The sequence below is a fragment of the Pseudorca crassidens genome, chromosome 2, assembly GCF_039906515.1.
Source record: "Pseudorca crassidens isolate mPseCra1 chromosome 2, mPseCra1.hap1, whole genome shotgun sequence".
Classification (NCBI taxonomy): Eukaryota; Metazoa; Chordata; class Mammalia; order Artiodactyla; family Delphinidae; genus Pseudorca; species Pseudorca crassidens.
In genome coordinates, this window is record NC_090297.1 from 78,807,973 (window position 1) to 78,824,795 (window position 16,823).

Below are 16,823 nucleotides of genomic sequence, written 5' to 3' on the forward strand. Positions count from 1 at the left end.
TTTAAGGTATTTTATATAGTTTTGAAACATCCCACTGTATGCATAGCAAGTACTTAATATTTGTTTACAGTTAAGTTTATGAAATCCCCAGGTGTTCATGATTTTGTATTAGATATTTTTCCAAAGGTAATCCAAAAGGATAAACAGTGTATAAAAGGAAAAGTTTGAGGGCAGATGAGGTTTTTTTTTTTGTAAGTCTAAAGTTAATTGTATCATAAGAAAGAACCTTTTTCTTTTAATACAATGAGATACCACTTCACACCATGTGAAGTCGATGGTCTTAAAAATAACAAAAGGAGGGCTTCCCTGGTGGCGCAGTGATTGAGAGTCCGCCTGCCGATGCAGGGGACACGGGTTCGTGCCCCGGTCCGGGAAGATCCCACATGCCACGGAGCGGCTAGGCCAGTGAGCCATGGCCGCTGAGCCTGCACGTCCGGAGCCTGTGCTCTGCAACGGGAGAGGCCACAGCAGTGAGAGGCCCGTGTACCGCAAAAAAAATATAAAAAAAGGAAAATAACAAGTATTGATGAGGATGTGGAGAAATTAGAACCCTCATACAGTACTGGTGGGAATGTAAAGTGGTGCAGCTGCTGTGGGGGACAGTTTGATGGTTCCTCAAATGATTAAACGTAGACTTACCATATGAACCAACAATTCCACTCCTAGATACATACTTCAAAGAATTGAAAAGAAGTATTCAAACAAAAACTTGTATATAAATGTTCATAGCAGCATCATTCACAAGTGTTAAAAGGTGGAAACAATCCAAATGTTCATCAGCAGATGAATGGATGAAAAAAATGTGGTGTATTCGCACAGTGGAATATTATTCAGCCATAAAAAGGAAGGAGGTACTGATACATGGTACAACACATGGGTGAACCTTGAAAACATTATGCTAAATAAAAGAAGCCAGACAAAAAAATGCCACGTATTGTATCCTTTGTTTATATAAAATATCCAGAATAGGAAAATCTGTAGAGACAGAAAGCAGATTGGTAGTTTTACCAGGTGCATTAGTGACTGCTTAATGGATATGGGGTTTCTCTTTGGAGTGATTAAAAAGTTCTGGAACTAAATAGTGGTGATGGTTGCACAACATTGTGATGCACTTAAAGCCACTAAATGGTACACTTTGAAATGGTTAAAATAGTGCATTTTGTACTGTGTATTCGCATTAAGGCATGTTTTGAGAAAAAGAGGAAGAATCTGCTTTTGTTTTAGAGTTTATACATTTTAAGAAATTTTGGGAGAGCTGCTATAATAAATGAGTTTTTGTATCCAAGGCTCTCTTTCTAGTGCTCATTGTTTTTCCACATTCATGCAAGGTCAGGTTATTTCCGTGTTTCCCAGAGCGTGGTATTCAAAATTATTTTAGGTGATGTGGATATTATTGCTTAAAATGAGGATAAGAAAAAATGAGCAGATCTACAGAAAAATATGTAGCAGATAATAACATAGGTGAGAAGTAAATAGGCAAAGTTCATGATGATGTTATTCACATGAATGAAGTTTCAGAAATGCTGGGTAATCTCAAATTCTGATTTTTGTGGTGAGTTCAATTTAGATAATGACCGTCAAGTAAATCTTGTATGTCTATAGTTTATGAACTGGGGACTGGAAAAGGAGAATGGAAAAATGATTTTTATTTTTAACTCTTTTGTCTGATCCCCTAGCAAAAACAGATCCTAAAAATGAAGAAGAAGAAAAGCGACGAATTGAGGCTCGGCGAGAGAAACAAAGGCGCAGAAGAGAAAAAAACAGTGAGAAATATGGAGATGGATACAGGTTTGTGCTTAGTAGAGTCTGCAAATTGGACTCATAAAAACACTGTTTCCGGGGTTTGGGGGTTGGAAAATTGAGTAGATGGCCAAAAGGTTCAAACGTCCAATTATAAGATAAATAAGTTCTGGGGATATATTGTACAGCATGGTGACTGTTGTTAACAATACTGTATATATATTTGAAGTTGCTAAGAGAGTAGATCTTCAAAGTTCTCAGCACAAGAAAAAAAATATAACTAGTGAAGTGTTGGACGTTAACTAAACTCATTGTGCTCATCATTTCACAATAGATACATGTATCAAATAATTACGTTATGCATCTTAAACTTACACAATGTTATATGTCAATCTCAATAAAACTGGAAAAAAGTAAAAAAAGAAAAGATATTTTTTAAAAAGCTGTTTTTGGTGTCTTAAGCTGGTGCTGTAGTTGTGTATAGTTAGCCTATGTTTGATTCCTGTCTCAAGGATATTGACATATTCAATTTGCTACTCTCCACCTCTCCCATAGCTATTTGGTTGTCAGGGTCTAAAAGAATGCTGTATAATTGTCCTTGGGACTTTCAAGCCACTGACAATCACTCTACAGATTTTAAAACTGGAATTCCTGATTTTTTACATGCACAAGCAATAATCTATCTGGCCAAAAGAGATTGTGATATGTCATTAATTTTATGATACAGACTGATTTCCGAGATGCAATAAGGAAAAATATGTCTTAGAATCGATAAAGTATTGTGTTTAAGCAAACAAAAACAAAAACCTGTTTCCTTGAAAAGGCAGATACATCAATTTGGATGTGAAAAAATTCCTGAGAGTCAAATGAAAAGGTTTGATCAAAGATATATAGGAATGGGACTTCCCTGGTGGCACAGTGGTTAAGAATCTGCCTGCCAGTGTGCGGGACACGGGTTCGAACCCTGGTCTGGGAAGATCTCACATGGCGTGGAGCAACTAGGCCTGTGCGCCACAACTACTGAGCCTGTGCTCTAGAACCCGCGAGCCACAACTACTGAGCCTGTGTGCCACGACTACTGAGCCCGTGTGCCACGACTACTGAGCCCGTGTGCCACAACTACTGAAGCCCGCACGCCTAGAGCCCTGTGCTCTGCAACAAGAGAAGCCACCACAATGAGAAGCCCACGCACCACAATGAAGAGTAGCCCCTGCTCACCGCAACTAGAGAAAGCATGCACGCAGCAACAAAGACACAACAGAGCCAAAAAAAAAAAAAAAAAAAAGATATATAGGAATGATTTTTTGATATTTACAGTCATCGCACAGTGGATTGATTCTAGGACCACCACCCCTCCTACCCGACCCCCACCCGACCCTCAAATACCAAAATCTGAGGATGCTCAAACACCTCTATGAGGGTTTTAATCTTACTAAGATAAGAAAACTAAGGCCCAGATAAGTTAAGTTGCCTGAGGTCACATAAGGGTGCTAGGAAATAAACCCAGCAGTAGATATCAGATCCTATACTCTTACCCAGGAAAATAAGTATAATAGTACTGTAAGGAATTAGTTGGAAAATGGAGACTAGAGGCAAAGAAACCAATTAGGAAACCAGTGTTGTAATTCGAGGAAAAGGAAGTAACAAGAATATATGAGGTAGGAATAATTAAATGGCAGAAAAAGGGAAAATTCATTCTGGAGTGCCTCCTGAGCTTCTAAATGAGTGCATTTGTCCAGTCCAGGCTGATTAGTCATCCTGAAGTGATTTTTACAGGGCAGGACTTTTGATCATCCAAGAGCTCTAACAGAGAGAATTATGGTTGTCTGATGTTCCACCTGGCTTTGTTGTCACTACTTCAGTGGTTTGGAAGCTTGAGGATGGAACAGAGTGTAAAATAAGTAGTAGAACTTCGGAACTTGATACTGCTTGAAGTTTGCTCTGGCTTTCTAACTGATCTAGACTTGAAGTGGATAGTTTAGGATTAGATTAAGTAGATTCATTGATCCATCTTTCATACCCAGAAGCTCCAGTGTGGGCCAGCGATGCCAATTGGTATAATAACAGTGTCCAGACAGGTACTTAGATACTATCTTTTTCTGACTTAAGCTAAATTTAAATCAACCATTAAATGGAAGAGAGGAAATCATTTATGCTGGGAAAATTAATTTCATTGGTATAGTCTTATGAACTCTTTCTAAGTAAATAAGGTAGTATTTAAAGAAAAACTTTTTTTTCCCCTTACAGAATGGCATTCACATGTTCATTTTGTAAATTTCGAACATTTGAAGAAAAAGATATTGAACTGCATCTGGAAAGTTCTTCACACCAGGAAACATTAGATCATATTCAAAAACAAACCAAATTCGATAAAGTAGTTATGGAATTTTTGCATGTAAGTAGCTGTTTCTGAAGTGAGAAGCACTTTATCTGACATTTGAATTTCTTATATTTTCATAGTTTCCCATCTTTCTCCCATTTTATGTTTCTAAGAATTTAATTTACTATTCACTTAAAGAAAGAGTTGTTTTAAAATTAGCTCAGAAGTAGACGTGGATTCCTCTTTCATAGATTTTAGATTTGTTATTTGAGAGTACATTTTTCACAGTAGTTTCTGGCAGAGGTGTCAGGAAAAAATTCCTTTAACAGCTGTTTATTGATACAGAATCAGCTATCATCTATTAACAGTCTTCTGTGTACCTGGTGTTGTGTTGGGTACTTTTCTTCATATTTCATTTCAGCCTTATACTAACTCCTCTTTATCCTAAAAGATCATGCTCAGAGCAGTTCAGTGACTTTCAATAAATGGAAGTCTGAATTCAGAGCCAGAGCCTCGTGTTTGATTAGTGTCCTTTATATTATCAGAATGTGATCATCAGTTCAACAGTTTTTCTTGAATACTTACGGAAGGTGCTGTTCAGGCACTGAAGACAAAGACACTCCCCTCAGTGAACTAACAAAAATTGGAAATTGAACACACTCACACTTAAACAGATGACACTATTGAGTGGAAGGCCCCAGCGTGATGGTGTAGGCAGAAGTGGCTTGGAGAAAGGGTGGATAGTTGGGGCCAGGGCTGGATCTGGACTGCTAACTGTACATACAATTAGTTTGGGCAAAAGAGATGGAGCTGTTAGAAGGTTAGAAGTACAGGAATCATTTACTCCTCTATATCCTTGCAGAATTGTGTACTTTAATTAAAATTTCTTTCTGTAATTTTGTTTAACGGGTTCCTAACTGTTATTTAGGACTTTCATATTCACCTGTCCTGAGACGATCTCTTGCCTATCAGCTGTCTTCGATCTCTCTCTCTCTATGTACCTAAAATACATCTTGAAAAGTAAATACTTTTTGTAGTTTCCTGGGACTTTGTATTAGTCTTTCCAACTAAATTGTAAGCTCCTTGAGAACATTTACTAGTTCTTATATAACAGATATTGTTATCTTCCATAGGCCAAGCATGGTGCTAGGCCTATACTATGTGCTCACTGAAAACTTTTTGGATTCTTTCTATTTTGTTTTCTAGGAATGTATGGTAAATAAATTCAAGAAAACATCTATTCGTAAGCAACAGACAAATAATCAAACAGAAGTAGTCAAAATAATTGAAAAAGATGTCATGGAAGGTAAGTATTTAAACAAATTAATTTAGAAATTTACATATATATTTTACATACCTATTTCAGTGTAAATGATGCCCATTAGAGCAGGGGTCCCCAACCCCTGGGCCATGGACCAGTACTGGTCTGTGTCCTGTTAGGAACCAGGTTGCATAGCAGGAGGTGAGCGGTGGGCAAGTGAGCAAAGTTTCATCTGTATTTACAGCCATTCCCTATCGCTTGCGTTATCGCTTGAGCTCCTCCTCTTGTTAGATCAGCAGCGGCATTAGATTCTCATAGGAGCTCGAACCCTACAGTGAACTACGCATGCGAGGGATCTAGGTTGCACGCTCCTTGTGAGAACCTAATGCCTGATGATCTGAGGGGGAGCTGAGGTGGTGATGCTAGTGCTGGGGAGCAGCTGCAGGTACCGATTATCATTGGCAGAGAGGTTTGCACAGAGACCATAATAAATCAATTGCTTACAGACATATCAAAACCCTATCAGTGAGTGACAAGCGAAAACAAGCTTAGGGCTCCCACTGTTTCTGCATTATGGTGAGTTATATAATTATTTCATTATATATTACAATGTAATAGTAATAGAAATAAAGTGCACAATAAATGTATTACATGAAACATCCCAAAACCATCCCCCCTCCACCCCGTCCATGGAAAAATTGCCTTCCACAAAACCGGTCCCTGGTGCCAACAAGGTTGGGGACCGCTGCAATAGAGTGATATAGTACATAGTCATATGTGGTAGGCCTGAGTGGGTTATCAGAAATGGAATCCTTTGATTCCTGTTCTCATGCTTACAAATTTATCACTACCTGCCCTTACGTCTTTCACTTCATTTCCTTCATAGAGGAAAACTCAGCTTTGCCTCCACATGGAAGATATAGTTGTCCCTAGGTTCCAAGAGAGATTGGTTTCAGGACCTGCTTCGGGTACCAAAATCTGCAGATGCTCAAGTCCCATAGTTGGCTCTCCAGTGTCCATGGATGCAGAAGCCATGGATACAGAGGGCCGCCTGTACTTCTGTATGTCCTCTGTCTCTCTTATCCCTTCTCATAAGCCCCAAAGGAGAAGAAAAAAGCATAGACACTAGTTCCTCTAAAACCTGCCTTTCTGTTTAAACAACCACACTTCTTTAAGCATAGTCCACACTGGTCTCTCTTTTTTCATTCTCATTTATTACTTGACTCACAGCAGACAAGTTTCTGCTACCATTAGTCTACTGAAGCTGTTATGACAGAGGTTACCAACACCAACTTCAGTATGTTCTTTTGAATCATTATCTTTCTTCTGCAACATTTTCCACTGATAACTGTATTCTTTGTGAATCTGTTTCCTCCCTTGGTTTCTGTGGTATCTCAGTGCCCTGATGTTTTCTTTATTTCCTTGTCATTTTTGTTTTGTTTTGTTTTTGTTTTTATTTTGCGGTACGTGGGCCTCTCACTGTTGTGGCCTCTCCCGTTGTGGAGCACAGGCTCCGGACGCGCAGGCTCAGCGGCCATGGCTCACGGGCCCAGCTGCTCTGCGGCATGTGGGATCTTCCCGGACCGGGGCACGAACCCGTGTTCCCTGCATCGGCAGGCGGACTCTCAACCACTGCACCACCAGGGAAGCCCCCCCTTGTCATTTTTATTCTTTGTGCTTTTCCTTCTCTACTAAGCTTTTGGAAGTTGATATTTTTCAGTATTGTCAGTCCCATTATCATCTCTCTTTATATATCTTCCTGATGAATTAATTTACATACAGAGTTTAAATCAACATCTATATGTTGATTACTTATAGACCTATATCTTATGTACAGGTCTCTTCTAACTCCAATCTCCTACATGCAACTGCCTACTGATATCTCTCTTTAGCAGTCTCACAAAGTGAACATATCCAAAAAATTTATCCTCCCCTTGAGCGTCCTCCACCCCCAAAAGAAAACAAAACAAAAACTTAACAAATATCTCCTCATTCATCTTGGAAAGTGGCCCCATCATCAAAACCAGAACTTTGAAGTTAATCTTAGTACTCACCTTTACTATGTCTGTAGCATTGTGTTCTGTCGGTTCTATCTTTTAAATATGTACCAAGTCTGTTTCTTTACTTCCTCTTTTAAATATTGAATTTGTTCAAAGCTTTATCTGTTCTTTTGGCAGTTACAGTATCTTTCTAACCAGTTTCCTTACTTTTAGTTTTTCTTATCTTTAATTTTACTGCATGATTTTATTACTTCAGGAATTTTCAGTGGCTTCCCCATCCTCCACAGAATAAAGTTCAGATTCCTAGACATGGCACACAAAGCTGTTCATAATCTAGGCGCTGCTGTTTTTCCCTGTCATCCCTTCTTTATAGTCTGTGCCCCAGCCATAATGAATTACTTGTAATTCCTGGAAAGTGCCATTTTCTCTTATATCCTTCCCTTGCATAGACAGTTGTCTTTATGTATCTGACGGAGATTGGTTCTAGGACTTCCCTGCAGATAACAAAACCCATCATGCTCAAGTCCCTTATATAAAATGGGTGTAGTATTTGCATATAAACTATACATGTCCTCTTATATACTTTAAATCATCTCTGGATTACTTATGATACTTAATACAGTATAAATGCTGTGTAAATAATTGTCAGCATGGAATTCTGCTTTATGGAACTTTCTGGAATTTTTAAAATATTTTCTACCTTTTTTATTTTTAAATATATATATATATATATTTTTTTAACATCTTTATTGGAGTATTAAATATTTTCTATTTTAAAAATTCAGCCATGGGGCTTCCCTGGTGGCGCAGTGGTTGAGAGTCCGCCTGCCGATGCAGGGGACATGGGTTCGTGCCCCGGTCCTGGAAGATCCCACATGCCGTGGAGCGGCTGGGCCCGTGAGCCATAGCCGCTGAGCCTGCACGTCCGGAGCCTGTGCTCCGCAACGGGAGAGGCCACAACAGTGAGAGGCCCGCATATCGCAAAAAAAAAAAAAAAAATTCAGCCATGGTTGGTTGAATCTGCAGATGTGCAACCAGCAGATACAGATGGTCACAGTAACTAGTACCTTAAAATGTTACTTCAAGAATGAAATATAAGATCATGGGGATCTTTTTATTGAATTGAAGCTACATGTTGTCTACTGTTTTCTTAATCGAATGACGTGATAAGTTCAGTTGCCCAAAGGAAGAGCCAAGTCAATTTTTCCAACATAAAAAAATACATGGTTCTTTAAAAGTGATATAATTCCAAGGAAACTGGCGTGTTCCCAACAGTTTTTCATGTGCAGCGTTTAAAGAAAATTCCTGTGAATATACATATAACTTATTAATTTAACATATTTACTGAGGTCCTATTATGTGTCAGGCACTGTTGCTAAGAGCCAAACATACAGTGATAAGCCAGGTAGCCAAAGCTGCTACTCTCTATTGGGATGTGCAGAAATCAACAAATAAAATAGGTGTTAAAAACATATAAAGTAGCCTTCACCTGTAATACACCTCAGTCACCATTTTTAAGATCTAACATATGTTTTTGTTCCTTATGAATACAATTTTGACATATTTTTACGATCCCTACCCACCCACATTCATAAGCATGGAAATTCTTATTTTACTAGAAAATCAGCTTTTTTTTTTTTATATTATATTTTTTGGGGTTGGACTTATAGACCTCAGAGCATCAGTGTATATAACATGATTAGGAAATATAATGTAATTATACTTTATAATTTTAATCTTTTATCCATATAGTTTTCAATCTATATATGCAGATGAATGAGATACGGCAAAAGAACTCTACCTATATACTCTGATCCTTTTTTTGGAATAAGGGGCATAAATAATCATGGAAATGAAATAGTGAAAACTTGATTTGTCAGAAGTATGTGAATCATACTTTTCTTATTAATAGTTGTATTTCTTTTGTAGGTGTTACTGCAGATGATCACATGATGAAAGTAGAGACTGTTCACTGCAGTGCTTGCAGTGTGTATATCCCTGCTTTACATAGCTCAGTTCAGCAGCACTTAAAATCTCCTGATCATATCAAAGGGAAGCAGGCAAGTTTTAATTTGTCTTAATGAAGTCATTGAATTGTTCATTAATCCCTTATTGCTGTTTAAAGGCTGTTGTTTTCACACCTACCTACTTGTGTACAATCCAATTAATCTCATGAGTGAATTACTGTAAAGGTACTTAGTGTAATATAGTGGTTAAGTGTAGTATTGTGGGCTCTGGAGCAAGACTTCTCTGAATCCTGGTTCAGTACATACATGTGTTAAGCAAGTAATAAACTTTTCTTTGTCTAAGTTTCCTTATCTATAAAATGAGGATGGATAATCTCTCTTCTCTTATGTGACTGATTAAGGATTAGGTTAATTAAAATATAAGGGCTTCCCTGGTGGCGCAGTGGTTGAGAGTCTGCCTGCCGATGCAGGGGACAGGGGTTCGTGCCCCGGTCTGGGAAGATCCCACGTGCCGCAGAGCGGCTGGGCCCGTGAGCCATGGCCGCTGAGCCTGCGCGTCCGGAGCCTGTGCTCCGCAACAGGAGAGGCCACAACAGTGAGAGGCCTGCGTACCGCAAAAAAAAAAAAAAAAAAAAAATATATATATAAAAGGCACTTAAAGTAGTGCCTGGCACATAGTAAGTATTCAGGAAATCATAGCTGTTGAACGTTTTTTTTTTGTTAACGTTTTTTTAACGTGGTACAAAATGATTTTATGAGTGTGTGTTTGTGTATTTTAGAACAAAAAAGAAAGACTTGATTATAGCATACATTTTGATGACTGGGAAAAATAAATTTAAAAAGTAGGATTACCAGTTACTATGTATTGTTATGTTTTTAGTAGAATTTACTCAAAACTTCTAGGAAAAATTTACTATTTTCTTCTTGATTAGTATATTTCTGCTTCTGTGTTAGTTTTATTTAGTCAAATTTATTTCAAATAAAAATATTTACTTTGTGAGAAATTAGTTTATTTGAAAAGCAAATTTAAAAATTCAAATATTAAAGACTTAAGTTTTAAATAGAGCATTCCTGAGTCTTAAATTCATATTTTGTATTGACGTGAACCTCATTTAACTCAGATTTTTTTAGCCACTTTGAGCACGTACAATCTTTTTTTAAATCTTTGTCCTTTCTCTTTTTTGATATTCCCTTGACACCTTTTTGGCAATTAGACATTCCATTTTATTACCTTTCCTCCTTTGTATAATACATTCTTGTACTATTTACAGCCCAGAGAAAGACTCTAGCAGTATGAAAAATTAGTCTTTCTTTTTTTGATAGCATGAAAATGAATAGTTGGAGTAGCTGGGGCTGGGGGAGTTGGATGTAGAGTGAAAAGGAGAGAAAGCAACTGTTTAGTAGACCCGGACTTAGAGTGTTTGGTGACTAAGTGTTTTTTGCTGAAGTTGATTCGCTTTTTGAATCTTCATTGTTTTAATTCATAGATGATTTAGATTGTGGTCACAGTAGCTGTTGTTGCTTTATAGCTTAATTTGCCAGAAAATAAGTCATTTAATACTAAGGATTCGAGCATGCAGTCATTTTAATTAAGGAAATATTTTTCATGGCATGGCTTTCAAGTATCTCTGTGTTCTGTTTTTCATAGGCTTATAAGGAACAAATAAAAAGAGAGAGTGTCTTAACTGCTACAAGCATTTTAAATAATCCAATAGTGAAGGCGCGATATGAACGTTTTATTAAGGTAAGATTTTAGTGCAAAAACTTTAGGTTATATTGTAGTATTGTAATAGTTAAATGATGATATGGTAACTCTTTGTGATGTTTAATATAGTACAAAATGAGGAGAATTTTACTTAATATTGTACATATAGGTAAAAAAATACCTTTTTTCCTAATTATTGGGATTTATTGGGGGAGGGAGCAATAAGCCATTCCTTTCTCATCGCCTTCCTAGCTCTGGGTCATTTGAGAGATACACAAGAGTCTGATAGAAGACCCAAATGTCAGACCCAATATTATCCTTGATTTTTAAAAAAAAGAGTGACTTGGTGGATATGTCTTAGATAGTCTAGTATTTCACCCCTAGACAGACTCACCTCCCCCCAACTTCTGTTACTGGTTCAGCTGGACAGCAACAGGGTTCTCCTAGTCTATCACATGGCATAGAACAGAGTAGAATGTACCCTTTCTGTTGCTAAGAAGAGGCAAAAGAGGGTCTTGATGCCCAACTCAATCCCTTCTTTCCCCTCTTTTGGGTCTTCTGAGCAAAGAGAAATTCCAAAGAGGAATGATGTATCCAATTTGTATTTCTTTTTCTAAGCATACCAATTAGATAAGTCATTCCTCTTCCTTGGATAAAAGTTGGAGGGGAAGTAGGAAGATCAGATATGTTGCTTCAGAAAAAAGCTCCCTCATAGAATCAGGAGGCCAGGAGGAAAGAGGTTTGCTTCTCATGTTAGGAAAATCAGAGGTGAACAGTTAGGTATACCTGGCCTACTGCTTCTCAGGATTTTTGACATATATTATTCCAGTAATCCTTCTTTACATATTATGAGCACTTACTGTATAAATAAGAAACTTATTATTCAGGAAATTAATAGAAATTTTTAAAGGTTAGTTTTTGAGTCTTTATAAAATAATACCTCATTTAAAATCATCCTGCACTGAAGTGAGCCTGTTATGTTGAAGATTTACAAAAGTGTTATTTACATTAGTAACTAAATATTTTATAAATTAAAGAAGCTTTATTTTGGCTCTTGTGATTAATAGGTACTATTTGATTGTTATATATGTATATCTTGTATATGTATGTATAAATTGTTATATATGTATATCTAATATAAATATATATATTTAGTGATCATTAAATTATTCCTCAACCAGATGACTTCCAAGCTGAATAAATCTCAGTTCTTTCAGCTTGTTCCTGAGGGCCCTGTTTTCTGATTTGTCCTATTTGGCACTGTTTACTGCACTCTTGACACCACTTTTAAAAGGTGAATGCAGCCCTAATTGAAATCCAATTTTGTGGGAGATATGGCATCAGAAAGATTAAAGCACCATAGCTAAATTAGGAAATATTAAATTTTTTATCCTGCTCTATCACAAACTTTTGAGAAGTTAATGGTTTCTATTGATGTATGAAAGTAATTTTTAATGAGAGAAGAATACAAATTAGAATTTCTATGTAGGATTTTCAGGCTACACTTTAGAGTCACTTCATGGAATGGGAGACATTATTAAGTGGGAGTGTCTTGCTCACGTGCATCTTGTGGAGAAAGTACCTGAACTGAGGAGAACTCTTCTAGAACCTTGTTACTCCATATGATCCAAGGATCCAGCAGTATTGACATCACCTGGGAGCTCATTAGAAATACAGTTTCAGTTCATATCCGGGCCTGTTGAATAAGAACCTTCATTTTAACAAGATCCCAGTTGATTTATATACATGTTAAAATTCAAGACGCACTGGTGTCACATGACTCAGTGATGTCCTTTGTCCAGCATTTTTTGTCCAGCATTCCTGTCTGCTCTGTTCCCTGCTGTCTGCTCTGTTTCTAGCTGTTCTAGATGTCTGCAGAAATCCTCTGCTCATAATCATCTCTGGTCATGGCTTTAAAACACTTTCATCTTTAAGTGCTCTCAGAATGACAAAATACCTTTTTAAATCTTTTCCCGTGAAATAATCAGTTCATCAATTTCTCCCACTTTTCCAGCTATATCATCTTATTCTGCCTTCACTCCCTGGCCTTGGACACTCATGGTTAGCCCTTACGACAATGCAGTGCTGCCATTCTAAAATTCTTTACTTAATTGTTCTACCACTTACCAGTTCTTAACTCTGCCATTTATGGTTAGCTTTACTGTCTTTCTTGCTAAAAATATCATGGAATTATGCCAGTACTATGTTTGCCAGATTTTCACTGCAATTCACAATAATTTTACTTATTATCAGTCAATGTAACGTGCTTCCCGTAGTGACTATTTCAAACTTTCCACTCTTCACATATCCGGATTTCATTCTTACTCCCTTCACTTACCATATTCTTATCTCTTCTCTTGCTTTAGGGAGGTTGGACCGTTAGATGTGAACTCTGTAACTTTTCTCCTTTTTACTTTAGAATTATGTATCTTTTTTCTCACCCTTACTGTTGTCTGTGAAGGAAAACACTCTTTTTTTGCCCTTCATCTATGTTGTTGTTTCATCAGTTATCTCTCTCCTTACTTTCATCTGATTTTTTTTCCTGTTTATTATCTTACTGTTCTTCCCCAAAGAGACATGCTTATGAGTTCCCTAAACTAAAAGTGACTTGACTTTTCCTAGACTCTAGCCCTTCTTATCTCTTTTCTTACTATCATATTTGAAAAGGTAATTAACCTGCATTATGCTCTTTGCTTCCTATATATTATTCACTCTTTAATCTAGTATTTCCCAATTGGAGATGTGTGATTAGAATTCCCTGTGAAGCTAAAATCAAATAAAAAAGCTACCCAGGCCCCTTATAAAAGACCTTCTGAATTAGGGTTTCTCAAACTTCTCCGATAAAGATCTCCCTAAATCTTTCTTAAATATGCAGATTACCAGACTTCTTTCCTGGACACTTTGATTCAGAAAGTTTAGGTCTGAAAGTAATTCAGGAATTTGTGCTTTTAGCAAGAGCTCCAGTACTTGATTAAATTAAAATATTGGAGTATGGGGTCTGGGCCTGTATGTTTTGAGAGCTTAGGAGGAAATTGTGCAGATTCATTCTTGGGCAGTCATTGCTGTCCAACTTCCATTTACATCATACTTTTGAAACTCTTCTTTCTAAGATTACCAGTGACTTAATTTTCAAATAAAAAATTTTAACATTTTATTGTTTATTATTTTAAACATACAAAAGTAAAGGGAATAGTATAATAAATCCTTTAAGTACCCTTACTCAGTTTAATATTTATCAGCTTTAGTGAACTTTTCAGTTCTTTTCTGTTACCTGTTTGAATCATTTGACACTGTTGATCTGTTGACTTATTCTTGAAACTTTGTTTTGCCAGATGATATTTTACTATCCTGCGTTTCTTCCTGCATTGAGTATTCCTTTTCTAACTTCTGTCCCCATGTACAAGCCTTTTCCATAGGTTTTATTCTCAGCCCTTTTTTTCTACTTACTTCCTCAGCCCTACCCTGGGCTTTCCTATTTAAGACCTGGCTTCACTATTCACTCTGTTCAGGCAATTCACAAATCTAAATATCTTATTTTGAAGTCTCTTCTCTTTTTTAGTTGCAGATTTATCGTTGCCTATTGGACATTTAGACATCTTAAATTCCAATTATATATAGCATATACCTGCTTCTCTTTCCCCATCTTAATTTATCCATTCTGGTAATAGTGTCACTACATCTTTTACCCTTTCCTTTCCTGGGCTATTAGAGTAGCCCCCTCACTAGTATTTCTTCTCTTGCTACTTCCATTCATCCTGCATCTTCCTACCTGGGATATCTTAAAGTGTAGTACCATCTTATACTTTCCTGCTTTAAAAACCTTCATTGCCTCTTCATTTCTTACATCATTAATATAGCCTTCTAATATGCTCCAATTTATGAGACATCATCCAGATACATAATTTAAGTATTTAAATAAATTAAAATATTAAAATTGTATCTGTGAACGTTTAGTGAATTAAAGATGTCTGTTTTTTTAAAAAAGTAAGTCATGATACCTAATACGTTTCTGATTTTCATTTGAGTTTTTAAAAGTGCTTGATTTTCATTTGAATTTTGTAAAGAGAACTTGTAACAGTAGTGCATTGAATATTGATGTAATTAAGTAGAACATAAATCTTCATCTGCTTTGTTTTATGGAGTATAAAGTAATGACTTCAGGAATTTATATACCCACATTGGTATGAAATAAGTACTCAAATATTAAATGAATTTGTTATAAGTTGAAATTAAAAGTTTAGAATAGTTTATTTTTAATGGTATAGCAAATAAAAATTTCACTGATAAAAAATGAATGTGCTGACTTTAAAAGCTATTGTTTTTCATGTTTTTAGGGTGAGAATCCCTTTGAAATTCAAGATCATTCTCAAGATCAGCAAATAGAAGGAGATGAGGAGGAGGAGGAAAAGATTGATGAACCTATTGAAGAAGAGGAAGAGGAAGAGGAGGAAGAAGAAGAGGAAGTGGGGGAAGTAGAGGAAGTAGAAGAAGTGGAGGAAGTAGAGGAAGTGGGAGAAGGTGGAGGAGTAGAAGGAGTGGGGGACACAGAGGAAGGAGGGGACGTAGAGGGAGAGGGGGAAGTAGGGGCAGTGGAGGAAGGAGAGGGAGAAGGAGAGGGAGTAGAGGAAGTAGAGGAAGAAGAAGCAAAGGAAGAACCTGTCAGCTTCCCCGTTGACCAACCAGAAGAAAATTAAATATAAGGTATTAGTCAGTTTTAAAAGAAGCTTTAAATTTTTGTCCCAGTGTGGAAAAGGGTAAGAATATCAGTAGTTTAAAATGAGAGTTAACACCCATGTTGCATGCATTCCACAGATTACAATTTGTTTTATATAATTTCTAAATGTTTGGCATTTGTTTAATAAAATGAAGGTAAGACTATTTTAGTTTAGTTTTTATAGCTACCTAACATAGATTGTTTGTATAATTTTTAAGCTTAATTTTTATTACTTTATTGGTGTTGAGGATAACAGATGTGTATTGTTAGTGTATCTATTCTAATCATTTGAACTTAAATGCTGCTCTTGGGAGTGTATATTCAAGTGTGCATTAATGTTTTGAATACTTACCCTAGAAGAGATAAATTGGGCAAGTATTTTGTGCTCTGTGTATTTTTTTACTGCATTGGACATTGAATATAGTAATTTGCGTTAAGATACGCTTGAAGCCTTTTTGTGACCATGTTTCCCTTTGTAGCAATAAAATGTTTTTTACAAAAACTCTCTCCCTGGATTAGCAATTTAAAATGAAATAGAATTCATCAATTAAATGAATATATAAAATCAGGATTTGCCTTAATGTATGAGTTCAGCTTATAAGTGTTTTAAGATAATTGGAAGACTTGAATTAAAAAAATGTACTTCACTTTTTTTTAAGTATGATTAAAATATTTTAAAACATGTTTCAAATAGAAGTCAGTCTGTAACTGACCTTTCTATATTTGTTTTAATTCATTCCTTTTCTCTGTGCCTGTGTCAGATCTTGAAATCTTCTTGGAAATACATTTGAATACAAATAATTTTTCATAGTTTTATTAGTTGTTTTGTCATGCCTGTTTTTGGCTGAAGAAGCAAGAAGCAAACTATCACTTTTTTAAAAAGAATTATTTCTCTCTTGAATCTATCTCTCCTTTTTATAGCTTGTATGCTTCATACTTAAAATAAGATTGATAGATTATCTATTTTCAAATGACCATCTATGTCACTAAAAAAAGTAGTGCTCTTATTTGAATCTTTACTCTGGTCTCTTTTGAGAGGGAGACTCTTCCAGTGAAATTATCTTCTCAAAATTTTGAGGCATTGAATGGATGAACATATGGGTATATCAAGTAATT

The 16,823-nt window shown here is 36.3% G+C and overlaps 1 protein-coding gene across 3 annotated transcripts in view; it reads left to right on the top strand.

Moving 5' to 3' along the window:
* Positions 1-16,403, top strand: part of ZNF326 (zinc finger protein 326) — a 36,774-nt gene extending 20,371 nt beyond the window's left edge. For all 3 annotated transcript variants that reach the window (XM_067726849.1, XM_067726850.1, XM_067726851.1), the window contains 6 exons: positions 1,677-1,788; positions 3,988-4,135; positions 5,267-5,366; positions 9,251-9,381; positions 10,937-11,032; positions 15,328-16,403. In XM_067726849.1, the coding sequence (XP_067582950.1) occupies positions 1,677-1,788; positions 3,988-4,135; positions 5,267-5,366; positions 9,251-9,381; positions 10,937-11,032; positions 15,328-15,687 (947 nt within the window). In that variant the 3' untranslated portion in view covers positions 15,688-16,403. The remainder of the gene's footprint in view (positions 1-1,676; positions 1,789-3,987; positions 4,136-5,266; positions 5,367-9,250; positions 9,382-10,936; positions 11,033-15,327) is intronic.
* Positions 16,404-16,823: the final 420 nt, after the last annotated feature.